The sequence below is a fragment of the Cottoperca gobio genome, chromosome 4, assembly GCF_900634415.1.
Source record: "Cottoperca gobio chromosome 4, fCotGob3.1, whole genome shotgun sequence".
NCBI classification, from domain to species: domain Eukaryota; kingdom Metazoa; phylum Chordata; class Actinopteri; order Perciformes; family Bovichtidae; genus Cottoperca; species Cottoperca gobio.
The window spans coordinates 23110692-23138027 of NC_041358.1; the positions used below are offsets into that span (position 1 = coordinate 23110692).

General features: G+C 40.1%; 3 protein-coding genes across 4 annotated transcripts in view; all 3 read left to right on the plus strand.

The window, feature by feature from the left end:
• Positions 1-1652: 1652 nt before the first annotated feature.
• On the plus strand, positions 1653-7335 carry LOC115007563 (E3 ubiquitin-protein ligase RNF126-like). Its single transcript, XM_029430495.1, has 9 exons — positions 1653-1805; positions 3123-3181; positions 3843-3903; positions 4354-4589; positions 4742-4810; positions 4909-4978; positions 5144-5237; positions 5822-5937; positions 6044-7335. The coding sequence occupies exons 1-9, from the start codon at positions 1731-1733 to the stop codon at positions 6218-6220; spliced, it is 957 nt and encodes a 318-aa protein (XP_029286355.1). The 5' UTR covers positions 1653-1730; the 3' UTR covers positions 6221-7335.
• A 1340-nt stretch (positions 7336-8675) lies between these two features.
• On the plus strand, positions 8676-20884 carry bsg (basigin). 2 transcript variants are annotated; one of them, XM_029429336.1, is made up of 8 exons: positions 8676-8893; positions 15620-15788; positions 16668-16756; positions 17486-17622; positions 17840-18116; positions 19491-19503; positions 19594-19666; positions 19780-20884. In XM_029429336.1, exons 1-7 carry the CDS (start codon positions 8830-8832, stop codon positions 19652-19654), a joined length of 810 nt encoding a protein of 269 aa, XP_029285196.1. In that variant the 5' UTR covers positions 8676-8829; the 3' UTR covers positions 19655-19666; positions 19780-20884. The 2 variants fall into 2 exon arrangements, with proteins under 2 accessions (XP_029285196.1, XP_029285195.1); XM_029429335.1 differs by having other exon boundaries at positions 8677-8893; positions 19479-19503.
• Positions 20885-22404: 1520 nt separating this feature from the next.
• Positions 22405-27336, plus strand: part of hcn2b (hyperpolarization activated cyclic nucleotide-gated potassium channel 2b) — a 40025-nt gene continuing 35093 nt past the window's right edge. Inside the window, exons 1-2 of the mRNA XM_029430361.1 lie at positions 22405-23195; positions 24740-25163. Of these exons, the coding sequence (XP_029286221.1) occupies positions 22483-23195; positions 24740-25163 (1137 nt within the window). The 5' untranslated portion in view covers positions 22405-22482. The remainder of the gene's footprint in view (positions 23196-24739; positions 25164-27336) is intronic.

A 27336-nucleotide genomic window follows, 5' to 3' on the forward strand; every position in this document is an offset into this window, starting at 1 on the left:
TTGCTGCTCACACGACCTGTCTCTGACCCAATGTCACTCACTCCACAGATTGCATTGCTACAATGAGCATTCGACTAGGCTGGCGGTGACGCACTGGGCGCAGAGAGACAATAGCTTACCTCAGCAAGGCAGACATAGCAAAACCTCAGTGCTATCAGACCCTCTCTAATCTCTGCCCATGGGACAGTTGTGTCTTTCCCGCTCCCACATGGCTAGATCAGACACAACGCCGGCCTAAAGACGACATTTGTAACTAACTAAGTTACATTGTGAGCTTTGAGGAAACATCCAGTCCTATCTATGTTATGCATGCCACGTTGGGAAATGAAACCATTGAGTCACTGACATTTTACAGTTATTGTATTAGACACAAAAGATTTTTCTGCATAATAATGAACACCAAAGGAGCTGGTTGCATCCAGGACTACTCTCCTCAAGAGAATAAAACTAGACATTTGTAAATAAAAATCAGGCCAGATGGTTTGAGAGATGTGATTGGCTGATGGGCGGTCGGGTGGGAACTCCTACTTACTCCCAACATGTGTTGCCAAGCACCAGAGATACTGCAGACATGTTTATAGCCATCAATCTGCAGTCATGGCAATCACATTAAGGATACCTGTGAAAAAAAATATTTTTATTTACAACCTCAAAAATAAAAACAGACCTGAAAAAAAATAGAATCAATCATTTTCCTCTCCAGTTCTTTTGTAACTAAATGATCCCTGAGACCTTCACTGCTATCTCAGAGCCGCCAACAAGAACTTGGCTGTGTTCACATAAAACGAGAGAATGTCTTTCCCATGTGAGGGGCTATTTATTTAGTGATTTATGCATCAGATTTGACACTTGATAAAATGGTTCCAACAACTACTGTCAAATAATCAAGGACAACACACAAATCCACCATCGACAAGATGCGTTGCTTAAAAACAGATGCTACTTTTAAACACTTAAAGTATGTTTGTTGGGCTCAAGAGGTAGTTGACAGGAATCCAATGGAAAAGTAAAATGTGTCAAAATAAATCCAGCGCAGTGCAAGATTGCAAAAACACATCTCTGGTTTATATATGATCAGGGAGAGCAAGGGGCCCTGAAGCTGCAGGGATAATACATGAGTTCAGTGGAGACACAGTGTGGTGATACATAATACAGGCTTTTGCATTGGTATGCGAGTATGAATTAAAGGACACCTTAAGCCAGTTTTCCCCCAACAATAATAACCTGAATGAAGATCTCATAAATTGTAAGGGAATATAGCAAGAGTGTATTGTATTCTCAGTCCCTGGCTACAATGTGAAATACAGTAACACTCTTAAACAATTGATACACAAAGGCACCACCATGTGGCACAATTCTATAACACACTTCATGTTTAGCCTTTGTCAAATGCATATAAATGAATAATTCAACTCTTCACAGTAAAAAAACAACAACTTAGTTTTAATTCCTACACCTGTTGTAAAATAATTAGCATAATTAACTCAATATAATCCATTTTTTTAAACTTCACATTAATCCTAGTCCGTAATTCTATAATGGATAATGTATAGTCAATACTGTTGTGTTTTTCTTTATTTTCTTCATTCAGATAACACATTAATTCATATTAATATTTATATATGTATTATTCTATCACATGGTCGACGTTTTTTCTAGGTCCATCAACATTGACCTTTTCGGTGCTCCGTAGTCCTTCCTCCTCCTCTCTACCTGTTTAGTGGTTAAAGATGGCGGAAGCTCCTCCATGGCCCAGCCGGTTCTTCTGTCACAGATGCTCCGCAGAGATTAGTCCCCGTCTTCCCGTAAGTACCTTCGACATAAAGTAAACATAGATACAGTTTGACAAATTAAAAACACAGTAGTGTTGTTGTTACTTTAGTATAAATCGTTTTAGCAACGGGGCCAACAGATAGCATGCTAACAGTGTTAGCTTCCTGCTACGAGGTCCCGTTTATCTTGCTAACGCTAACGTTGCCAAGCGTTAGTTAGCTTGTTATCTAAGTAGTAGATCCATCAGCACAGAAACACGAACTGCGTTGTCATTACCCACATGCCACTGCTACTTTGTCATGTGGTGTTTATAACAACGTTTAGCTGGATAATGTGTTGGTTACTGTGGGTTTTACGGGGTATGTTAACCTAACTGTTAGCTATATTCACTAACAATACCTGGTAACTGTAATACTGATCGTGTCTAATTATCGACTTCAGATATTTCTTATATTAGTAAAACGCTGTTAACACTATCCTGACTTTGTTTTACTAGATTGTGAATCACTTATTTGAATGATCCAGCACCAACAATGCCACTGCGTCCTTTTCTTGTTTTGCCATTCAGTAGAAGTGGCATGCCTGTCACAGGCTAGAATGATCTGTCATGGAGCTGTAAATGTGCCCGTCACAATGTAAAAGATCAGCCTTATGTTTCTGTAGGTTGCTGGTTGGGCTGCATTGTGGCTGCATTTACACCTCATACACCTGTGTAACTGCTTTGTATTATTAGCAATAGCCCCTTCTGTTCGTTTACAGCTGATTGACACATGATCAGAGAATAAAACAAAAACATCTATCTCGACACATAAGATGTGATAAGATAAGTTTTTCATAAACATCTCTGTCGTTTGAAATTCTGAGTGGATGGGAAGGAGATCTAGTTGGTCTTCTGAGCTGCAAGCAGATTACATTTCTCTTATCAAATAACTGACTAAATTAAATTATCACCTGCCAAATGTAGGGTAGGCTAAATGTTGGCATTTAAACATTTCACCTCACCTGCCAGCATAGCATATAGGGTTTCCTTATATGCAGCAATTAAAGTGGTACCATGATTACATGGTATACTCCATACTTCTGTCTGGTACCATTGATTCAGTGATTTCAGACCCCGGTGGTGAGGATCGGGTAGGAAGGCATTCTCTAGTCTAGTGAGCCCCTTTGGTCGAGTTGTTGGAGTTTCAGGAGAAGACTAAGCTACAATAAATGGGACAAATGGGTGTCACTTTCGCAACAGCCTTTTGTCAGACCTCCAAACACACAACTGCTTATCTTTGTTTTTAGATTTTAGAGGTAGGTTTATGAGATGTGCTTTTTTTTTTTTACAACCTTTTGTTTGTTTACAGGAGTACACATGTCCAAGATGTGATTCAGGGTTTATTGAGGAACTTCTGGAGGAGAGAAGGTGTGTGTGTATAAGTTGTATATTAAATCAAGGCAGCATGTTTTATGACTGTTATACTGCAACTAGTTCAGAGTTATAAGAGACTGCCACCATTCATTTTGGATAAGGAAATTATTTTTATTTAAATATGTGTTCATGCATCATTCCTAACAGTTATGTTACTCACCAGCTAACATGCGCTGCAGTCAAATTCCTCAGAAGTGTACAGTGTATACATACGTGGCTAATAAAGCTGATTCTGAACATGCAGTAGCTGACATTTAGTATAAACGGACCCCTCAAAAATTGCTTTTGAATAAGTGATTTATATTGTATGTGTTGATATGATGCATACTGTTACTTGTGCTAATAGATGATATTGTAAAACTGTGTAGAGCAGATTCGCAGCGGCCCTTTTAAAATAGGAAACTTGGCTTTGGGCTCTACTCGTCAATCATGGCATTGATTTTTTTTTATCTCTTTCAGTTTAATGTTGTATTACTGTCCCTTTTTTCTGTTAAGATATTTCAAGGTGTTACAGTTCAAATTGGGATCACAACCGCTACATTTCATGTGAAATCAGTGGGCGTAGGGGCTGAGGATAAAGGGAAGAAATAGCAAACAGAAAAACTCTTTCACTGAACCGAGACATAACTTTGTCAAATACTTGTCCCCTATTTAGTGCTGACAATGGCTCCATGTCTAACATCTCCAGCGGGCCCCAGAACCAGCAACCATTTGAGGTATCTAACCTATTTGATTCTTTAATCTCTATTACACAACCTATTTGTGTCTGTCTTACTACACTTTTGCATAATACTGTCAGAATTTCTAGAAATCCTTTCCATCTGCATTTCTGCTCGCTGCATCACTTCTCCTCGGAGGTTTCCACTTCTGCTTCTGTAAAAGCCCATGGTCTCCGTGATGTTATATTGAATGATTGGGCTATTTTTAAACTTAGGCTGATATGTAGTTTATGTAAGGGCGATGGGATAACTTGTTACTGTAAAAACACTGGGACTGTGATGATGCTCAGTAAACATGGAGCTTCTGTATGCCTGCATGCATTTCCATTGGTTTGAAATTTGATCCGACAGTCAACAAAACTCTCAATGCTTCACATGTTTTGTATTGACAATAAATAGTTGCAGGTGTGTCACAAAGCTTTACTGGTTTTTCTGTGTTTCTCCCAGAACGTGGACCAGCACATGTTTACGTTCCCTTCGGGCTATGGCCAGTTTGCGCTCGGTGTCTTTGACGACCGCTTCGACTTTGGAGCTGGACTGGGAACGGAGGATAACAGGGATGCTGAAAACAGGCGAGAAAGGGAAACGGCATCACGGCAACGATATGGTGCCAGGCAACCGAGAAGTCGTCATGGTTCAAGGCGACAAGTAGGGAGGCCTGAGGGAGTGCCCACTTTAGAGGGGTGAGGAGTACAGACTGTGACTTGTGGAACTTGAAGCATAACTCAAGCATGAGTGGGACTTAAGTCGTTCCTTAATAGCGGCACACTTTCTTCACTTTTTCTCATTTCTCTCTCGATGCATGTTTATCATAGCTGTATCTTCTCTTTTACAGAATCATTCAGCAACTAGTGAATGGAATAATTGCCCCCACTGCAATGCCAAATATTGGCGTTGGACCCTGGTGAGTATCTGGGATGGAGATATCTTTAACAATAAAGCAAATGTCTTAACAAAATGTGCTCGGTGTCTCCTAACTGCTGTTTGGTTGTCTTCCTAAAGGGGTGTTCTTCACTCAAATCCTATGGATTATGCCTGGGGTGCTAATGGACTAGATGCAATCATAACTCAGGTATTTGTTCAGAAACCTTCAGATATTTTAAAGTGATTACTGTGCTTAATCAAAAAGAGGGTATGTTTTGAATGTAATATTTTAGATTAAACATTATAGATGCCATACTATGCATACAATCTTGTGTTTAATTTATTTTCTATGTTTCTTTCTCTTGTCTTTTAGTTATTAAACCAGTTTGAGAACACAGGACCTCCACCTGCTGATAGGGATAAAATAAAAACTCTTCCTACAGTACATGTTACAGAGGAGCACGTTGGTAAGTTAAACCATAAGAATATAATGTTTTATGGCTGCTTTTCTTTGTTCTTCTGATGTATTGGACCGTATTATTTGCACATTTAGAGAGCTGTATAATTGTCTTTACAACAGATGCTGTTATTACGTTGCAGTGTACTTTTTACATAAGTACCATTTTGCCAGACTAGCTGGCTTGGCCTTCAGCTTTGACCATTTTAAGAACGTTTCATACGAAGCATCTCACCAAATGAGCTCAAAGACACGGTTCTGTAAAAAGTCTTAATGAAATCATCGTCTGACAATTGACAGACTGCACCTTTTTCATATTCAGACTTGTTTTGCATCATAATGTCCATCATTATCTGCTGCTTTTATAGGTATTGTAGTTACTTAACACACCCATCACATCAATGTTTCAGAGAACTGGTTGTGCAAGATTCACTTTGCATAGCTAAAGTAAAGTCTGCCCAGTAGCATAGCATCCAACACTCGGTCTGAAAACAACTTTTTTGGTATCCCATTCATGTTTTTCAACCTCTCATCCAAAACCAGTTGACAGATTATATTCAAATCGTATTAATAAAATGTTTCTTTTTCTTTCAGCTTCAGGACTGGAATGTCCAGTGTGTAAAGATGATTACAGTGCTGGAGAAGTTGTGAGGCAGCTCCCGTGCAATCACATGTTCCACAATGATTGCATAGTCCCCTGGCTGGAACAGGTATTAAACATCAGCTACCTGATGCGCTTCCCACTAAGATGTTCACCATTTGCTATCATGAATGACACTTAAAGAGCTTCTTGTTTTTATCATTCTTTCTCTCCAGCATGACACTTGTCCAGTGTGCAGGAAAAGCTTGAGTGGACAGAACACAGCAACAAACCCTCCAGAACTATCAGGGATGAACTTTACCTCTTCCTCTTCCTCCTCTGCCTCTTCATCTTCCTCTACCCCTCAGTCCTCAAGTTCGACCAGCAATGAGAACTCCACTGATAATTCATAGAGGACCGTGTGTCCTGATCACCCTATGAGCTGTTTATAGCTCCTAGGCTGCTGTACTTCAGAGCGGTGACCTCCAGTCTCTCCCTGCTGTAGGGCAGAGACCAGAGTGCAGTGGCCAGGAGCACTCGCGCCTGATTCAGGGGTAAGTGATACGTGAGGTCCGTGTATTTCTGCCTGCCCTGTTGCTCCCACCTTGATCAGGGATCTGAACAAAGGAAGGACGGAGGCCTGGAGTGCAGCTTCTATCAGGGAGGATGTGGGGAAGCGTGGAAACTTCAAGAGGCTGGATCCACCTGAATCACCTCACACAGGAAGAGAAAACAAAGGGATTCAAAGATGGAAGACTCGGGACAACGAGACATTGGCCGTTTTTGTTTTATCTCCAGACTTGTATGATTTAAAATTACCCACTTTTACCAATGAAGCAAAAATAAATGTACAGTTATTCCTTTTTATAAGTAGCATTCATATCTCTCTGATGAAATGACCCAAAGTGCACTGTAGTGCACTGTTAAAGTGTGCACTTGGTTTAGAATAATACATTTGATTCCTTTCATTCTAAAAATAAAATAGTTTATAAAATGATTTTATTATTGAGATCCACTTACAGATTACCCGACACCACACGGGTACCATTGTTTGCACTTAAAATGATGCGTCACATTGCTGTAATTTTGTGCTGTTTGGATAATGATGTGGATAAACATTACTAAATGACACGTATAAGGATTTTGTTGTTATCTGCAGGCCTAAAATACTTAGAAACATTTCAGTGAATTTGTGCATTTTAACTTTAAGGTAAATTAAAAATATTTTCTAAAGTTGCCGGTTGAGAAACTATTGATTTTCAGTATGATCGTGTCAAAACAATAATTGATAATGAAAATAAAGCTGTTTGGGTGCTACCACTCAAAGTTCATGTAAAATGATTCTCTCTCTGTATGTATGTGTGTGTATGTATGTGTGTGTGTGTGTGTGTGTATGTAATTTATTTTTGAATGTCTAATAATGAGCATCGGTAGCAAAATGGAAGACATGCACGGTAAAAGAACAGTGAATATATACATGTTTTATTTGTATGTAAACCAGCACTGGGACCGTTTGCTGCATTTAGTGTGGTGCTTATACACTAGATGGGAGTGCAGTAAAACAAGCCAGACATTATAAAAACAAAAAAATAGTCATTAGAAATTAGTAGCATGATAAAAAAAAAAATGTTTGCAAACAGGCAAGTTATGACATTCAGGCGTTCGGAACATTTAGGGAACAATACTATTATTAACAAGGGATTTCAAAGCACAATACGGTTTTGAGATTGTTCTGTACTTTCAAACTAAGTTCTTATCCAAAGGCATGCAGATAGTAAACGGAGTCTATTAAATCTTTCAATGGGATACTACATTTGTATCAATAAGCCAATAAATCCTGCTTCCTTTCATTGTTCAGCAGTATGGGTGTATTTCCTCTCTTCTCTTCGGGGTTTAGCAAAATTGTGAATGTGTAGATGGGTGTCTTTTTTTCACTGTTGCATTCTGAATTTAAAATGGATTAAGATTTTGTGTATCTAACGTACTTGCTCGTACAATTACTCAGTTTTGATGGAGTTAATGGGGAATATTTGAGTAATTTGAAATTAATTGCAGTGATTTTTTAACGGGATTAAAGTCTGGCAACGTACAGACTTTACAGCTGTCTTTTCACTCAAAACTGGTTGTCCAGAATTTGAGTTATGTATTTTTTTCATGGCTTTCTATACACGTCTTCATTTGATAACTACCCCCAGAGAAAGATTTCTATCATCACCATTTTGCTAATATTTTAATTGTGTTATCTGTCTTTATGTGCCTGTTGAACTCCAGCTGAGTGTAAAGGCCCATCCCTGCTGATACATTTCTTCTTTCCCAGTGAAGTACCTGACTAAGATAGTATTTTCTGCTTTTTGTTTGTTTGATGAAACCTAGAATATAGACTTTAATACTTTAGAATTCAGACAATGGTGATGATTCCTCATAATTCAGTCTTAAAATAATGCAGACATTTCCTTACAATTTTGGAAATCTTTGCTCTAACACCGACATCTGGGTGACTGTCCTTAAGAGATGTGAAATGAGTTTCTTGCTAAAAGAAATGTGCAGTTAACAGAGGCACAATTATTATTGTACGACTTCATTTCCTACTTTTTTAAGACATTTATATCCCTCAAAAATGTAACTTCCTTAAAACTACTAATTATCCGTTCAGATGGCAACATTCACCACTACTGCCACTTTTTTGTTTTTCATTAAATAAAACTAAATTGATTCTATGTTTGGACAAATTACATAACAATATGATCATTAAATACATTAAAATGGCTTTAAGTGGTCTTGCTGGTGGTGGAGACGGCGACCAACGCAACTAATTTGACGTGACCACGCCTCCCACATTTACGTCAAGCCTACGTACGGTTCAGGGCGTATGCGTGAGGTGCAACTAGAGGACGACTAGTTATATTGGCTCCACAGCTCTACATCTTGCTGGAAGTCCAGAAGAAAAGGAGGAAGGAGATTCAGGCCGTCGAATTTAACATCGTGGTTATTTGACAATTTAGTAAATATTAAATTAACAATCATGAACTTACTGTGGGCTGTCAGTGCCCTGCTGTTGAGCTGTTGGCGAGCCAATGCGTCCACAGGTAAGAATTCTGTGTCAGCCATGTTGGCTGGAAATGTAACGTTAGACTTTGCACTGACTGACTAACGTTTCCAACATTAAAATATTCATTCTCATTCCTTCTTTGTTAACGTTACGACCGCTTTTTTATTTTTTTGAATGTCTATTGTATGTATCGAGCGTTAATAAGAAACATTCACACATTAGCGCTAGCTGTATTGGGTTGGTGTTATCGCTCGCGACACATTTAATGTTCGCTAATTTACGATCGCAAAATCCTTTCGGACGATTAACCAGGCCGTTTCGTGACTGCAGTTTAACACCATTTACATAACGATGAATGTATTTTTCTGTCGGTCTCAGTTTTACAAAACATTTTTTTTAGATATTTGCCATCGTGAGTCACATGAGCTCTGACGTTAATTCATAACGTATGGTGGTTCAGTAATGTTTGCTGTGAATTCATAGTTGCTAACGCTACAAAGGGTTGCTAGCCATTAGTAATCATCATTAACTTTTATTTTTCACCCTAAGGATACACTATTCTTAGTCCTTTTTTTAGTAAGTCCTTCCTCCCAGACTTTTAGCAACTGATGTCCTGGGTTGAAACGTTAGAAATACCCCACTGAGCATAGTTGGGTTTGTTTTAATAAACCGGACATCAGTTGCAGTAACGTGAGGCCCAATCCACGTGATGCGTATCAGCTGTCACAATACAGTATTTTGGACCATCTGTCATTTTCTGTTCCAGTACGTTTGCTAATAGATGGTTGCGAAACATTGTCGTATTGATGGTCATTAAAGGGCAAGTGTGTCTTCATATACACAGCTCTTTGCTCAGTTACAGTGATGGAGTCAATTACTTGTTGGTTGTGTCAACATGTGTTTCAGCATTGGCTATTATGGCAAATGACAGACATGCTTTTCTTTAGTGAGAATTGTGGTTAAATATTAAATGCTCCTGGGAATTAGGTTGGATCAATATTCATGAGATACTTATTTGTGTCTTGTTAGCAATACAAAGAGCAGCAGTGTTTTTAGTTTAATTGGAAAGATACCTTTTACAATTTGTGTCCTTTTAGGCTACTTGTCTAACAATCATATTGTGCTTGTAAGTCTTTAAATATAATGATACTCAACACATTAAACAAAATTGATACGAAGGGGAGTGATTCAGTTGTCATTGTACTCAGTCATGCAAGGATTTTGATGTCTGTTTTCATGACACTAATGCCTTTAGTGCACTTAAAATTGAATAATGTTGAAATTGCTTTGAGCTTTCTGAAAGAGATAATCACAATCATTTAGGTACACTCCATAATATCCAAACTGAGTCATTTTCCTCTGTGTTTCGCCATCCCAAGGCAGCTAAGACAGATTTCAATTATATGCACTGACATAACATGATGACACTATGTTATTTGTGTCAAATGTCCCTTTGATTTGGCAAAGGTTTCCTAAAGCATGGGTTAAACCATGTTACTTTTATTTAGCAGAGAGTCGGTACCAACAACCAGAGTGTGTGTGTGTGTGTGCCCTCATTCCCGTCAGTGTTTACTGCTTTGGTAACCACAGACATGGAGTAGATCTGGAGTAAAATTAGATTTCCCTAGTGTTTCAGCTTCTGTTTCTTCTGTAGCTTAACTTTGCATGAAAAGTGGGTTGCAAGGCCGGCAGTTAGGTAAAGCTACTTTGTGTAGAAAAAGGCAGGAAAATATATTAATATTATATTATATTATAGATAGATAGATATATTTATTTATTTTTTTGTCACATTTTAAGTACTAGTTAACCTAGTTATTTGGTAAATGGTAGTGAATACAGACTAATTTTTGTGTTATGACTACCATTTTGAGATCCCAGCTGCTTAAGCTGCCTTCCCTTAAATGTTCCTATTATCATAAAAGCCTGCAGTCCTAGCAGTAGCACTGACAGTTAGTAGTTGTTGTCTTTTGGGTGTGGGAGTTGACATACTTGACAAACTTCTTTATTGTTGTGACAAATCTGTGGTCCACCCCAGAGCTGAATGACTAAATCAGACAAAGTGAGCTACTTGATTAGTGCACTCCACATAGACGGACAGAACGATCAGGTCACACTTGCTTTGTCTGCTGAAAGTGGCAGGTATTTGCTCCCTTCTCAGAAGCTGTTTATTTCCCAACAGTGACCTTGGCTAGTTATTCATTTCAGGAACACTTGAAAAGGCTACCCACTGACTTCATAGAATGTTGCACTGATCTTTCTCTTCTGTTTATCTTTTAGGCTATTTCTTTTGTTTTGCCTTGTTTACATTGTTCAGTGGAATTACATTTTACAAGGAAACTTGTTTTTAACTGAATATGAAATCTCCTGCAGGGAAAGAAAATGTGCCTCCAAGGTCGAGCCAGCCCACCCGTTGAGAAGTGTAGAAATATTTTCGGTTTATTATGAAACTATGGCAAGACAAATTAGACTATGGCAGGTCGTCGCTGTCCCGGTAATTAATGGGAAACAATGACTAGATTTTCCTGTTCAGTGTGAAAATGTCAGTGTACTTTGTTACTCGTGTGTTGAAAGTGGCCTAAAGATCACATGTCTTTAGACATTGTGTTTACCCTTTTGACTTTTCGAAAGGCTCAGTAAATTCCTACTTGAGTTGTTGATTTTCAACCAGCTCTATGAAGGTAAAGCCCGTATCACCATAGTTTTTGGCTTTCTTTGCATTACAAATGTCATGCTATCTCTGCATAACATTAAAACGTATATTATTTTCCTTGTATGGTAAAATAATAGATTTCCAGGCTTTTTTTTTTGTACATTGTTCAGGCCTTTCGCTTGTTATTGACCATATGCAAACAGAATATCAACTATGGAATTTGTTCTCTGAAAGGGCTCGAAAACACATGGAGCATGTTCTCGTGTTAAAGAGCAGCGGGCTAAAGGTAGTACATTACACGGTCAAGATTCATGTGCGTTTAAATCTATTCCCTAGTCCTAGGACCTAGACTATATTTAATGTTGAACTTTCAATCATCATGTGCTACGAAGTTGACCTTATGTAGTGGTGATGGACTCCACTAAGCTGGAAAGGTTACATGACATGGCATGTAGAGACCGAGGCTCTCGGTGGCCAGTTCACAAGTGTGGCTCTTTTGTTTTGTCTTTAATTCATATCTGCTGACAGTTTTGATTGGAAGTGCTTTGAGGGAAAATGTAGAAAAAGGGTTTGCATGTTATAAAAAACCAGAAACTGATATGCAAGTTTGAGTTAGTTGAGTTTTTTCTGCTTTGTGTTAGTTTAGGATTTTTCTGAGCGGAGGGGAACAAGCTGGCGATGCTTTGGCCTGTAGCGTGATAATATTATCTTCCCCTTGACCCACCACTGAGTGGCCAAACAAGTCCCCCCTGTCTGCTATGAATGTGGAGAGCTGCAATACTGAGACGGAAACTAATGTTTGAAGAAGTAAATCCATCGGATCGTGTTTTGTATGACGTGACACAACAGGCTTCTCTTTTGTGAACATTAAAGTCTAGCCAGAAAATAAGTTACAGGCCCCCCCACACACACTCAATCACAATTTGAAAGCTTAATCAAACTGACCAGCACATCATGCACGGTTTCTTTCTGGAACAGTCGAAAAGCGAAAAACACGTGTTTTTAATGTTCCCATTTAATTGCATCTATGGCAAATGCTGAATATTTGCATTTGCCTCCTAGATGTGGATACACGGTTGACTTCCACGCGTATTTGTGTCATGTGCATAGCCTGGATGAAATCACTGGTCAAATGTTTTGAAAATAGGCTACATGTTAGCCTCGTTTAACACCCTAACCACTGTTTGGTGACACAAGGCACCAGCACAAAATGCTTCCATATCCTTTCAAGCTTTCATGGATTTTTTTATTTTTATTTTATTATGTGAAATGTTTTTCATTTCCACCTCATCTTCTTTTCTCTTCATTTTCTGTTTCAGTCATTGCATATTGTTTGGATGTCATGGGGATGCTATTGTATGCTTTAAATGTTTTTGTTGTCCTTTTTGTTTTTTGCTGTACTTGCCTTTAGGGATGACTTGATCAAGCTTTGTTGCCCAGATTGAACATTTATCAGAGTTATTGCTAATATAAACCCATATGAAGGCACTTACTTTGGTAATCCTAATAGTAGTCCACTCTATTAGAAACTAAAATATTAGAAACTCCATCACGTGTAATGCAATACAATTCAACTGCAACACAATGGCCTAGTGGTACTAGAGCCTTCCAAACAAAACACTTGAAGGTCGGTGTCCCTGTACTTAGTTCAATGTAAGTCGCTCTGGATAAGAGCGTCTGCTAAATGACTTGAAAACAGTTTGAACAAAACTGAAACGTATAGCCTTTATGAAGCTTGATGTACTCAATACATTGGAGTGTATGGCTTGCTGCTGCGCTCTCAGGTCAGCCTTGGGTCATCCCTAATTGCCTTTTTTATGTTGCATTTCTTTTTTTCGTCTTTCGTACCAGGAATGATCAAAACATTTCCCAAAAATAATTTGGGGGCGAAAATGCTGCTCTGATCTATTTTCTATGTGCTTACTTTCATATTTTCATTTCATTTGTGTTTTATTAACTTTGTTTCTTTTTCTTTTGTTTCCTATTTGCTTGTCTTTCTTCCATCACGGCCTTTTATCACCAATCCATGAAATCACCTGGCTTGCTTTAAACCCACCGCATTTTAAACATTTCTTGAAATCCCCGTTTGCTGGGCTGACTGTAAACGGTGCTCAGCGGGCTTCATCAAGTCTCCCCTGTCTCAGATGAAGCTGATCAGTGACAGCGCAGAGCTGCATTGTGAGGTGATAGGGAACCCCATCCCTGAGGTGCAGTGGTGGTTTGTAGAGGGCGAAGAGCCCAACGAGACCGTCATTCAGCTCTTTGACGGGGCGCATGATGACCGTGTGCAAATAAATGCCACATATATAGCACACGCCACGAGCACCATTCACATCACTAGCCTCAACCTCAGCGACTCGGGCATGTACGAGTGCCGAGCTTCCAACGACCCTGACCGCAATGAACTGAAGAAGACGCCAAAAATCAAGTGGATCCGCTCGCAGGCAAACATTATTGTGATCGAAAGTGAGTGGCAGAGGAAGCATGAGGAGACTCCGGTCAAAGTAGCTTGGCTGTTATCTCCTCATTAGTGAAGTCCCGGACATTCAGCTCCTGTCACACTCAACTCCCGTGCTTCCCAGTCCAATACCCTCTCCATCCTGCTTCACCCAGTATATACAATCCTTCTCCTTTCCTCAAAACCTCCGAGGTTGTCCTGTAGTAGAATCCGAACCTGGTCATAAAGTGTGGCTGGGCCGTTCCCTAATCCTGTGTTACCTGACAGAACGTGTTTTCAATCTGATGCCTTTTTTCCCCTTGTTTCAAGCCATAGGTACCTCAATGATTGTTGAATATAATACTGGTCATAAGGTTAGACATTTGCAAGTGGCTCCTGCAGGAAAATTATTGCATATGAACAAAATATGAATATTTAATTGTTTAGACAAACAAAAAAGGGGTGTCAGATTTCTTGCTGCTTCATTTTGCTAGTCATTTCCTAGCATTTTCCTTAATTGATACTAACATTGGCAATGCCCCTTTTTGTTCATGCTTGTTGACCTTCTGAACTGTAGGCACAGAAGATGGCAACTAATTACTAAACATGGATTCTCAAGCCATGGGCTATCTTTCTGCCTTGTGGTCCAGTATTATTTTCTTTCTCACTTTTCTTTTTGAAGAATTGGTCAATTTCTTCACCCAGTTGAAGCAAAAAATACTTAATTATTACATTTTATCATGTGATTAGCAGTGATACTGCTGATTCATATTTCATCCCCCCCTCTTGTTGCTTCTTCTGCATGTATTTAAATATATTTTCCCCCATGACCTTGTTGTAGACTACTGTATCTACTAGATTTCCAGTTCAACTCCTTTTCTCCCTGCTCCATTCTGCTGTTGGTGGGACAGATCTCCCCCTTTAGGGGAGCTCTTTCCACCTTTCTTGGAAGTTCTGTGCATTTGTTCAGAACTTGTACTTTTGTCACTGTTTTCTTGGTTTAACTTGTATAACGGATTTGTTTTTCTTCTCTAACTTGGTAAGTTGAAGGATAATGCAGTGGACTTAGTTGGTAACTATTTTCTTAACACTCAACAGTCGTCTCATTAAAATCCCAATTGATATTTTCACCCTGGCATAAGTAAAAAATAATAATAATTAAGTGCTGTGATGGCGTAGTTGACCTCTTCCACCCTGCCTACCTTTTTTTATCTCTTGAGTGTGAGCAATGGGCTCATGTACATGGTATGCCCTGTGACATTTTGCTCCATCAAATCATTTCTGTAAAGACAACTGTTGAGTGTCGAGAGCCAAAATGTAAATTAAAATGATGTTCACCGTGACCTTTTAGGTTAGTCATGAAGTTTAAAGGTGTTAAGGCAGCCATTCTGCAGTGCAGTAACGGCACACCAAAGTGCAGATACTGAGTTTTGGCTTGGTTTTTAGATCAGTTTTGTAGTCACTGCAAATTTAAAAAGCTATTTTCACAGAAATTACACATTTCTGTCATAATATATATGTTATGTATGGGATGTCAGGGAGGTTATAACTAGATTTTTAAACAAATATGTAGTTACTGGGCAGCATCGATGTCTAAACCAAGAATGTTTAATGCCAATTAGATGAAATGTAAAGGATGATGAATATTAAATGTTTCCCTCTCTGTTTATCTTAAGCGCCAAACATCATTACTGAACCTTCTGAGGTCAGCAACCAGACCTCTGCAGTCCTCAGCTGCAACTTGACAGAGTCCAGCCTTCCCATCAAGGGCTCCCACTGGATCCACAATGGCAAGGTCATTGAAAAATCCAAGTCCGGTGATACCACTCCATACACAATCCTCCGGTAAGTAACTAAATCCACCCAAGTGTGCCATGCGGGCAGGTCCGCCCTGCAGTCACTGGTACAATAAATACGCTCATGCTCTGATAGAAATGTACATTTCCTTTGTCTTGAATCTGGTTGTTTTTATGCTGTTTTCCACTAGCTCTTAAAGAATAGTTCCACAGAGGCCTGTTTCTGTTTTGGACCCCCAGCGTGCATGTTAGGTGAACGGAGTACAAAAGCCCAACTGGCTGAATACTTTCAGAAGGCATGAAGTCATTTCTCAGCCTAAATTTGAGCTGTGTTGGCGTCGCATGCTCCAGTCCTTTTCCGTTTCTGGCTCTTATGCTATAGTCAATATCCATCTTTATACTGTGTTGTCTCTCTCGCACGTTTGCGTGTATGTCGTCCTTCCCCCTCTCACTCTCCCCCCGTCCTCCCTGGCTGCCTCCATTAGCAGCAAAGCTAGAGGCACCATTCAGGCATTCACTGCTCTTGATTATCAGAGAGATGGACCGTGCAGTCGTGCAGCTTTGCCGGTTGTCTTGGCAGCCGGGATAAGCGCCCCTAGCAGTGTGCTCACTTGCCATGACCTTAATTCCCCATTAGAGAGAGCAGGCAGAACTGTACGGGACAGCAGCACCAAACAAAGTGAGATTGTGATTACCAGGGGAAATTTGAAATATTTGTTGCATGGACAAGCAGCTTTATTTTTGAACCCCAGGCTCTTGAGCGTGAACAGGGCCCTATTGTGAAATGTCTACTTGGCTAACTGGTCAACTAATTACTGCCTTTTTAAGTGGTAGATTTTCTTAGAAGTCACCACCTGCTGTATGCAAGGTATTATATTAATGAGAAGTGTTATGAATGATCAAATCCTCCATTTTCTTCTTTCCATAGTTTGGACAAGATCACCCACAATTCTGGTGGAAAGTATGAGTGTGTGTTCCTGACTGATCCAGAAGTGAAGCAGACAATTGAAGTCAAAAGTAAGTTGGCAAAAGTAACCCTGACATGACCTTCTGACCTTCTGATTGCACAAAAACATGTTTAAAAGTCGTGTGGAGACGTGTGTAGTACTGTATGTTCTGTGTTTTTAAATGTTTGCGTGTAGCTCTTCTTGAAACGCACTATTGCTGCTGTCTTGGAAAGGGCTCCCTTGGAAAAGAGATTTTCTAATCTCAATGGGACTTACCTGGTTAATTAAAGGTTTAAAAAAAGATACTTAATGGACTTGAGCCCTGAACTCGTCTAATGTTTTTTCTCCTATTATGAAAGTAGCAGGTCGGTAGTTTGATAGGTTTGGTGGTGCCTCTCGCTCCAGGATATACCGTTTAAGGGGAGTTCATTCATACACAAATCGAGTTTTCACTTTTGGTAACATTGCGAGCATTTGCACTGCATTCATGTGTTGTCGAAATAAATCAGAAAAATGAGTTCCCGACTGGGAAGATTGACGCGAACACCCCACCCCCAAGTCAAAATAACAACTCGGAAATATCTTTAAGAAATGCTCTGAACAATAGAATAAATCTTTTTAGCGTGTTGTTTCCACATCACGTCTCACAGCTCATGAACGCACTGAATTCGGAAGAACGACTTCCCAACTTGGGAAATAGGACCACCCGAGGAGCATGTGAATGCACCATTGGCCTTGGCAGAGGACTGGGCTCGCTGAGGGCCGCTCTAGTTTGAATGTGTTTCTCTTTTTGCTGTAGCTCTTCCCCATGTCGCTGCCTACAAGCACTCTGAGCACGGCAATGAGAAGGACATCGGGGCGATGGTCTGTGTGAGCCATGGCTATCCACTGCCCACCGACTGGACCTGGTTCAAAGAGGAAGACGGCGCCCAAACAGTACGTGTTTCTTAACGATTGTAATTTTGGTTTTTGATCTCCAGTTTTAAACCAGAGGACATGAAACGAGACATTTCCGTCACCTTAACTATTGTCATGCTTTATAAGTTGCAAATGGAGTATACTCAGTACTTCAATTGTAAAATAACATAATGCAGAATAGTCACATGTCTTGCTATTTGCATTACTAACTCGTTACTTTAAAAATATCCCTCAGCCTATCATCAACGGCACTACAGACAAATATGAGATCAAGAGCACCCCTAACAAGACCACTCTGACCATTAATGACCTGAGCATCGAAAACGACATTGGAGACTACATCTGCTCTGGAACCAATGAACTCGGCACAACCAGCGACAAGATCCACCTGCGTGTCCGCAGTCGCTTGGCTGCTCTCTGGCCCTTCCTCGGCATTGTGGCCGAGGTCATCATCCTGGTGACTATCATCTTCATCTATGAGAAGAGGAGAAAGCCTGATGAGATCACCGACGGTACGTACGGCATGCTGCCTCCACCACTACAGATTACATCATCTCCTAGGTCAGGTGCAGACCGACATTAGCACCGAGTGATAAATCGTCGGACGTGGCGCTGCATTTGCCAGTCAAATGAATTCAGCGTCACATTATTTTGTTAATTCTACTTCATCTTACATAAGATATGGTCATTTCTCTATTCTCTGTCATATTGTGTGGCTAAAAGAATGTAAAGACGCCTCTTTGAAGTCATTAACTTCCAACAGGACAGAAAAGCCTCAAACTGTCGGCCTTGTTTATTGTGTAGGGAAGATTAAGGCTGTAAGCTGCATGCATTTATTATGAACCCTTAATGTGTTTGGTGTTGCTATTATTTTCATTTTTAAAATAATGACTAGAGTTAGCTTCCGCCTTTTTGTGTAAACGATCTGTGATAGAAACTATTATTTTTATTATTTACATTTTTACTTCTCTGTTCGCTGCTGATTTTGCATTTTGGTAAGTGGACAAAACTGCATGTCAGACTGAAGTGGTTGAGCTGAAATGACCGCGTGAAAACAGAAAAAGCTATGGGAGTCTGAATGAACTGCTTTCATAGTCACCACTTCTAAGAGGAATGTGCTCAAAGATTTGGTCACTCTTTCACTGGCCCTGCAATCAGAGCAAGTTTAAATACAAAATCTTTCCACTTTCTATTGGTCCCTTTTTTTTTTTTTTTTTTGAGCCAATGAAAGAGTCAAATGAGACACTTAAGCTGGTGTAATGGTTTGACATGAACAGGTTGATAAGTTCGAGGTTTCAGCATTCTGTCTGCATGCCTTCTGCATCTTGTACTTTATGCATGATAAATGATAGGCCACCATCTTCTCAAGGTCAGTTCTTCATTTACATGCGTCTCATTCACCATTCGTCCACAGAGAAAAGCTTTACTTTGTGAATATGTGCTCTTGCTCTGGTGTGAATACTGCCTCTGTACATGACAGGTTGTACGTTAGCTCTGTCGGTTTTAATGTGTGAACAGTTGTTTTTTGAAGTCTTACGACAGCCTCTGCAGTGCTCCTTTTTGATGTTCTTTGCTTGTATTGCATGAGCCTCTGTGATGCTATGGGGTGACTCTGGACAATGCAGCTACAAAACAATTATCATGAATAGCCATGTTGAAATCTTATTATAGATGTACTAAAGAGACATACAGTATTCTGCTGAGTGACTTTTTTTAAATAACACAATCGGAGGATGTCATGTTCTAACATTTGCTGCCATCTGTGGGGAGGGGGGGGGGGGGGCATGTCTTGCTCACATCAGTAACAGATGTGTAACCTGCTATCAACTGACTTGTGTTTGTTTTTTGTTTGCCCTTCCTTTACTGCTGTCCAGATGATGACTCAGGATCTGCTCCTCTGTAAGTTCACTTAGCAGCTCAGTATCTTGATATTCACTCAAGAATGTTGTTTTTAAATGACTCACATTTGCTCTATAATGTGTTTTTCAGGAAGAGCAATTCTACTGAAAATAACAAAGACAAGAATGTGAGACAAAGGAATTCTAATTAGAAGCTGAAAGAGGTGTGTGAAACCTTTTTTTTAATGCTTCTTGAAATGAAACTTGTGTAATATATAAAATACATTTAGAATCACAACTGTCATTTTTCATTCGTGCACCTTCTTCTCTACCCTAGATGGACATCCAGATGGCAGACCAGGATTGAGCTGTTGTGGCACATTATACTGTGCACCCTGCAATTTTAAGTACCTTTTTTTTGTGCTTGGGTGTTAATGTTTTTACAAAACTGACTGATTTCCTTTTTAGTTTTCTTCTATATTCTTCTCCACATTGTGCAGCCACAGAAAGTAGTGTGAAGTAATTTCAGCTTGAGACCACTGGGCAAATATTGCATGAGTTTAAATGCCATTATAGCAAAGTGTGTGTTCGTTGTAAAATCATTAGACGGTTCATGTGAAGAAGGCCTCTTTGTGGTGATTTTCTAGATGATGCTGATGCGTCCTTCACTGACCTCACAGTTGTCGGTCTCTGCTTTTATATTCTCCAATCTGGAATTGTTCCTTTTTTAAAGGATTTAAAGGATCAAACATGTTTCAGAGGATCTGAAACCTGTTTGATCCTGATGTATCACTGCCATTCTTACAGCGCACTATAACTGGAGTGCGCTTTGAATTCACATGTTTGACTTGTCTACACCACCGCAAACCTCCCTTAGCTGAGTTTTACACTTTTGCCCTAACAAACACCATTTCTCTTTTGTGTGCAAATGTGACGCTTCAAATGAAAATCGGACATTATTCATATTTAAATCGACATTTTATTTCCTTTTTCCTGTTAACCTATTTTTAAATCGAAGTTTTTGAGTCACAAATGTTTTTTTGTTTTTTTGCTGATGTCGCATCCTGAGTAAAAATATATTGTTAAGGACCAAGTGCAGGAGATGTAACACTTGTTGCTTCTGTTGTGTGCAACTTGAACACAAATGTTTCAATTGAGTACAGGAGATACATGTGTAATAAGATGTTTTTCTCTCACAGATGAGACATTGGTGTGCGATTGTTGGACCGTCGTCTCTGTTACCTTCACTGTGTAGATGATTCAGAAGCCATATGTTTCATTTAACCTGATTAGTGTTGTGATTGGATGTTACCTTTTCAGAGTTACAGATTAAAAAAAAAAAAAGACCTAGCCAGAATTGTGTAAATTGTTGTACCATCCATGTACATGGAACACCATCTGTTGTACAACTCGCACAAACTGAATAAAGGCATTCGATTTTACATGGTTGTTTACTTTCTTACTCGAATCTAATGGTGACTTCAAGAAGCACGGTGTACAAGGAGGTCCCAAATAGCTGCACAGAAGATCCTAATCATTATGTTTATAGGATTTACTGTCCTGCAAACTGATACCAGCAGCGTGTGAAGAAATAACTATTACAAAAACAGAGTTACTACAAGTCACACAGGTTTTGCGAAGAAATGTAAAGCATGTCATCAAACGGTAGCTGCGAAGGACCTTAAAGATCCAAGGCTGAGCATCTATAAATAGCTTTATTTCTATAGCATACCTAAACAAACGTTTAGTCAATACGTTTCTCAACCTTATTGAAATGTTTACCGTCAATATTAAACATGCAGAGCAGGTCATCTTAAGAACCTCACTGCAGCTGTTCGAGTATTGGTCGTAAACATCCTCAAATCCATAAAAATAACTTTAGAATATCTTCAAATGTTCTACCAAAATGACTCGATGCTTTTTTTGTTTCTTAACATTTCACAATTTCCTGTTTCAGGCAGATGCTCAAATAAGTTAAGAGAAAGTGACTTATGCCCCTTTTTTATCTTTAGAAAAGGACTGTAATAGATGTACAACATAAAATAAATTGCATCTGTTCAGGAGCTGATTGCCAGAATTGATGGGGTCACAAAAAACATCAGGCTATTTTCAGCATATTGGTAATACCTCGTAGTTTTTTAAAATTGGATTTATTTAACCTTTATTTAACAAGACGGGTCATTTAAGGACAGATTCTTATTTACAATGGCGGCCTAGCACAAATCAAAAGCCTCACGGTTGCTCAGGAAGCTTGAGCGTGTGCTCTGTGTAGTCTATAGTTCTCCACAAGGTGGAGCCATTTAACCACGAATGTGGGACCACCGACCAAAGACCTATCAACATAAAGCAACAGGCGGACGCTGTTGATGGCCTCTCCGCGAGGAAGCCTGACATCTAGAATGATTCTAGATCATTTGACCATGGTTTATATGTTATTGGCTGATGATCAACCTGAGATCAACTGTGGATGACAAAAGATGGAGAGCTTGCTGGACCTTCATCCATCAGCTTTGTCCTGCCTATCCTTGCTCCTGTCAGGAGAGTTAATGCAAGTCATTTATTTGTGTTTATGAGATAAAGTTTTCTGTATAATGACACTGTCAGGTTCTTGTGTTCACATAGTTTCTTCAATGTTATCTATGTAGTTGGTTGCAGCCTAAAGGCAATGTTCTCTAATCTCTCTCTCACGCACGCACACTCACTCACTCACTCACTCTAACATCAGCCAGGTTGCAGCCATAGCAACGCCACCGGTGCGCTGTTATCCTAAATTGTGTGTGTGTGTGTGTGTGTGTGTGTGTGTGTGTGTGTGTGTAGAGAGAGAGCAGAGGGCTGTTGTTGAACTCCACACTCCTTCCTCCGCAGCCGCCCAGTCTCGCCAGGTTCAAGGTACGGGGAGTGCCTGTCTGTCCGTCTTGTCTTGGTTCTGCCTGTGATGAACGAGGCGGAGGAAGAGCCCAAATTCCAGCAGCCTCCACCACCTCAAGTATCCAGCAGCTTGGCCGGACGCGAGGATCATGGGATCAGCGGAGGAACCAAGATGAAGAAATTTACGCCAGGAGGCGGAGCCGCGTCCATTGCGCGCAAAAACTCCAACAACAATGAGCAGTGGCTCTTGCAAGAGGACGAGGACTCCGGACCTGTCAGTGCCAGCACAGCCTCTGCCCTGTTGTGCCGGAGGGATGCTGCTGGAGGGGACACGGTCCCACAGGCAGGCTTGATAGGAGGGGGAGCCTTCGTTATGATATGCAACAAAAACGGAGATTGTAGAAGGGACCCGACCAGTTCAGGGAGCCTTTCCTCTCTCATCTCAAGGCAGGAGAAGCAGACAGATGGAATATTAGCAGCTGAAGACGGCAAGAGGCAGGCTGCAAGCATGGACGGCTCCATCACTTCAGCGGGGCCCCTGACACAGGGGCCGGGCGCCGAGGTCAAGACCGCAGCAGCGATGGAGAAAAAGGACTCCAGAGTTTCCTTCTCCAACGCCCCAACTAGTAAAGGACATACCCCGAGTCAGCATTCGAGAAATTCTGTCACATTTTCCAAAGCTGAGGATGGCTCTCAGATAGTGCCTGATGATGGAGACCCCGGGGGGAATCAGACATACATGCAGCGGCAGTTTAGTTCCATGCTTCAGCCCGGAGTTAACAAATTCTCCCTGCGCATGTTTGGCAGCCAGAAGGCAGTGGAGAAAGAACAAGATCGCGTAAAGTCAGCGGGAAATTGGATTATCCACCCATACAGCGACTTCAGGTATGGGTCAATTTGAGTTAGATTCATAAACACATACTGTAATATTGAGTTGGTCTGCATGGAAGATAAAGAGCCCTGTTTATTTCTATAGATATGGTAGTAACACACTGTCTGATACTGCTTTTACACATCAAACTTTACACGAGATAAGACAAAACATATTAGAGAATATTAAGGTATTTATCAAGGCACTTTGGGAATATAATGTCCTCTATATACATCACTTAAAAAAAACATTAATAAATCCAAATTATGCTAGATATGTGTGCCTATATTTTTATTTAGCTTCATTCTGCGGGAACACTTGAAACGTAATTGAGGAATCTGATCAAAAAATACTGGGGTCACTAAAATATGACATGTATTTTCGTCTTAAAGATGAACTGAATGTGAAGTTGTAAAAGTTACATCATTGAGTTGGAATGCGTCTGCACATCTGTTTCAGCACCAAGGACAGCTCCTCCAATTCTGTCCAGTGCAAAACAGAAGCTGTCTGAAGATAAAGCCAACTGAAGCTCTTAGTGACTCAGATTTTGGTTTTGAAATATCATTTAATAAAATGTTGATTAGTGGTTTTGTGGGGGATTATGTCAGGGAACATTCATGACTCAGCAACAATATTCAGTCAGTTCCTCCCTTTGCTGTGCAGGCTTCCACATACTATATATATATATATATATATATATATATATATATATATATATATATATATATATATAGATATATATATATATATGTATGTATATGTATATATATATATATATATATATATATATATATATATATGTATGTATATGTATATATATATATATATATATATATATATATATATATGTATGTATATGTATATGTATTTATTATTATAGATCGATCTGCCAGTTATGTGCTCGATTTATTGTTTGATATGTAAAATGTCCTCAAGGCCAATGTGACGTCTTCAAATGTGGGGTTTTGTGTGAGCCAGCAGTTCAAAGATATCCAGTTTAACATCACATGAGATAAAGAAGAGCAGAAAATCTTCACCTTGGGAAGGCTGGAATCAGCATTTTGAAAAATTGCTTGAGGATTCATCGATTATCAAAATAGTTGCAGATACATTTTCTGTTAATCGACTAATCGTCTCCGGTTTAAAATCAAAGTCTTCACACTTACAATGCAGTGCATGAACCACACATTGTGTGGTATGAATAAGCATTATGAAGGGGTTGTTTTTGGACAAAATGTAAACAACTGTGAATCAGATATGGAACACAATTGCTGTGATAATTGCTGAGACATCCTGCCCCAGTAGCTTTGATGACATGGGAGCCTGTGTCTTTTGTTCTGTGTTTTGAAACGAAGTGCACCCAGATTATCTTTCCTGTTCTATTCATGTCTCTCTGCTTGTCCTTGGCTTGACCTTGTCTTGAGTCAGATGGTATAGGTTACCTCACCAGGAGAATATACAGTGCACTTAGTGAAATAACCCAGATCATGTCATAAAAGATCTACCATGTGTTGCTTTGGTAGTCTCTAAATGTCTAATCTTCTCCCCACTGCTCCAGGTTCTACTGGGACTTCACCATGCTCATGTTCATGGTGGGCAACCTGATCATCATCCCCGTGGGCATCACCTTCTTCAAGGACGAGACCACCGCTCCCTGGATCATCTTCAACGTGGTTTCCGATACCTTCTTCCTCATGGACCTGGTGCTGAACTTCAGGACCGGCATCGTGTTCGAGGACAACACGGAGATCATCCTCGATCCCAAGAAGATTAAGAAGAAGTACCTGAAGAGCTGGTTTGTGGTGGACTTCGTCTCCTCCATACCTGTGGATTATATCTTCCTCATCGTGGAGAAAGGGATGGACTCGGAGGTGTACAAGACGGCCCGGGCGCTCCGCATTGTCCGCTTTACCAAGATCCTCAGTCTGCTGCGGCTGCTGAGGCTGTCCAGACTCATCCGGTACATCCACCAATGGGAGGAGGTAGGCTTAACATTTATGATCCAATGAAAGGGTTTGGCCGTTACTCTGAACACTCACGGACCTAAGAGTTAGGTTTGGGGAATTAATCTTTATGATTCCATTTACATCATACAGTGAGCATACGGGCTTAGAACACATGCCGCTAATGAAGACGATCATGTCCCTGGAATGAAACAAATACACGAGGGAAGAATACAGCACGAGCACTGTTTGTGTGCTAAATTTAGTCAGAGGTAGTTGTCACGCTAATCATAGCCATCTGCACAGCTGTGCCTCTCTGTAACCTGGCTGATATGGGATGATATATGTGCAGATGTTCCTTAAACATCAACATTTTGGTGATAATGCATCAAATGTTATTATTCAAGAATATTTTAAAAATATTTTACAGTTTAACAATAAGTGTCAAAATCAATTTGACTTTAATTATGTTATCAGCAACATTTGTAAGATTATTATATGTAATAACCAGCGGCTACACCAGAACCCATATGTTGAGAAAGTTCCTTGTGAACTCTTTTAATAAATCAATGCAGAGGTGATAAAAGTGTATCAGGGATTACTTTTTATTCCTTTGAAATTGCACCGGAACTTCAGAGATATTGGCAGCTCCCCCAAGAGGCTAAATAGACAGACCCGAGGTTTGTTTATTATGAATATCAATGATATTTAGGGTTTAAAAGCCATCAGCGCTCATCACTGATGTTCCTGTAAAGAATGAAGCAGCAGTTTGGATATTATGACAAAGTATTTCCACTTTGAATTGTGTTTGCTCGTGGAGTAAGAGTGTGACTGTGCTCTAATTAATACTACAATATTGGATTCTAGTGCTGTGGTTTATGTCAGTATGCAAGTAATTCTGTTTGTACAAAACAATCCTCTGTCTAATTACTCCCTGACACACACAAACGGTTTCATCATGTTGTATAGCAATAAGCTTGATAGCTGGATAACACCTCATTATAACTCAGTGTACTGATGTAGTTAAGAATTCATGAGAAATTCATTTGTGCTTATGAGTGGGGAAAGTGAAGTGGGGATTTTCCGAGGCATGAATACAAGCACCACAACAGCTTAATGTTTTCCCAATTACATGCATTGTCATCCATATGATACATAAACACGATTAACCCTGACGTCCTATGTGCTTGTGCATTTGAACTTGGGCTAACCATGTATCGATGAAGTGTGTGTCTTCTGATTACAGAGTGGTATTTTGAGCTCCACGAGAACCCTAATTACTGATTCAAACACTCGCGACTGAATGCTGCTTCGCTTCGACTCAGCACTGCCCTGATTAGCTTAGTTAAGCCCAGCTCTGCTCTGCACAGCTCGATCCAAACGTAGCTGACTGTGTTTCCTCTCAGCTTAGCTTAGCTCAGCTCGCTGCGGTGGGGTTTCCTAAGAGATCATTTGTGATGATTTCAATGTTTAGCTCAGCTGTGGGCCAACCGAGACTTCAACTGTGCTCATAATTAAAAAAAAGAACGAGCATGTTGTGTACTTTTGACGTGATCTCTGAATAGACTGGTGTGCGTGTGTGTGCGTGTGTGTGTGTGTGTGTGTGTGTGTGTGTGTGTGTGTTTGTTTTGGGTCCAACAGAAAAGCAGAGATAAGCGTTGTCAGGAATAATCAGAGCAATTTCCTGAGGCAGGAAGCTTGTATCAAAGCTCTCCACTTGCTGGCATATCCTAGAGAGGATGCCTTTTTCATGAGCTAGACAATGATGGCGAATGGGTGGAAGCAGGTGTGTATGCATGAGAGCGGAGATTGGTAGTGGGAGTAATATTCATCAGGTTCAATAGTTTTCTCTAAACGTTGTCATCTGAATCGCCCGGCTCACCGTGTGTTTGACAATGTGCAGCACACAGAAGTAGAAAGTACTTTATCTGTGTTCTCCAGGCTGTGAGTTGTGGTCACAGTAATGTGCTCTGACCCAGATTGTGGTCTGACAGTGACACATGGCCAGGTGCTGTTCGGGTGTCGGGGGGAACATTAGTCCTGGAGCCTCATTAATCATGATGGGAATGCTTCCTAATCACAGGGCGAGGCCTCACACTGTGTTTCCCTTCCTCTCGCTCCAAATTAGCGAAGGCCATTTGCCCTTATACGAGAGAAAAGTAGAGAGAAAAGCAAGTAACCCCCCACCTTGATGCAGAACATTTTTAGATAT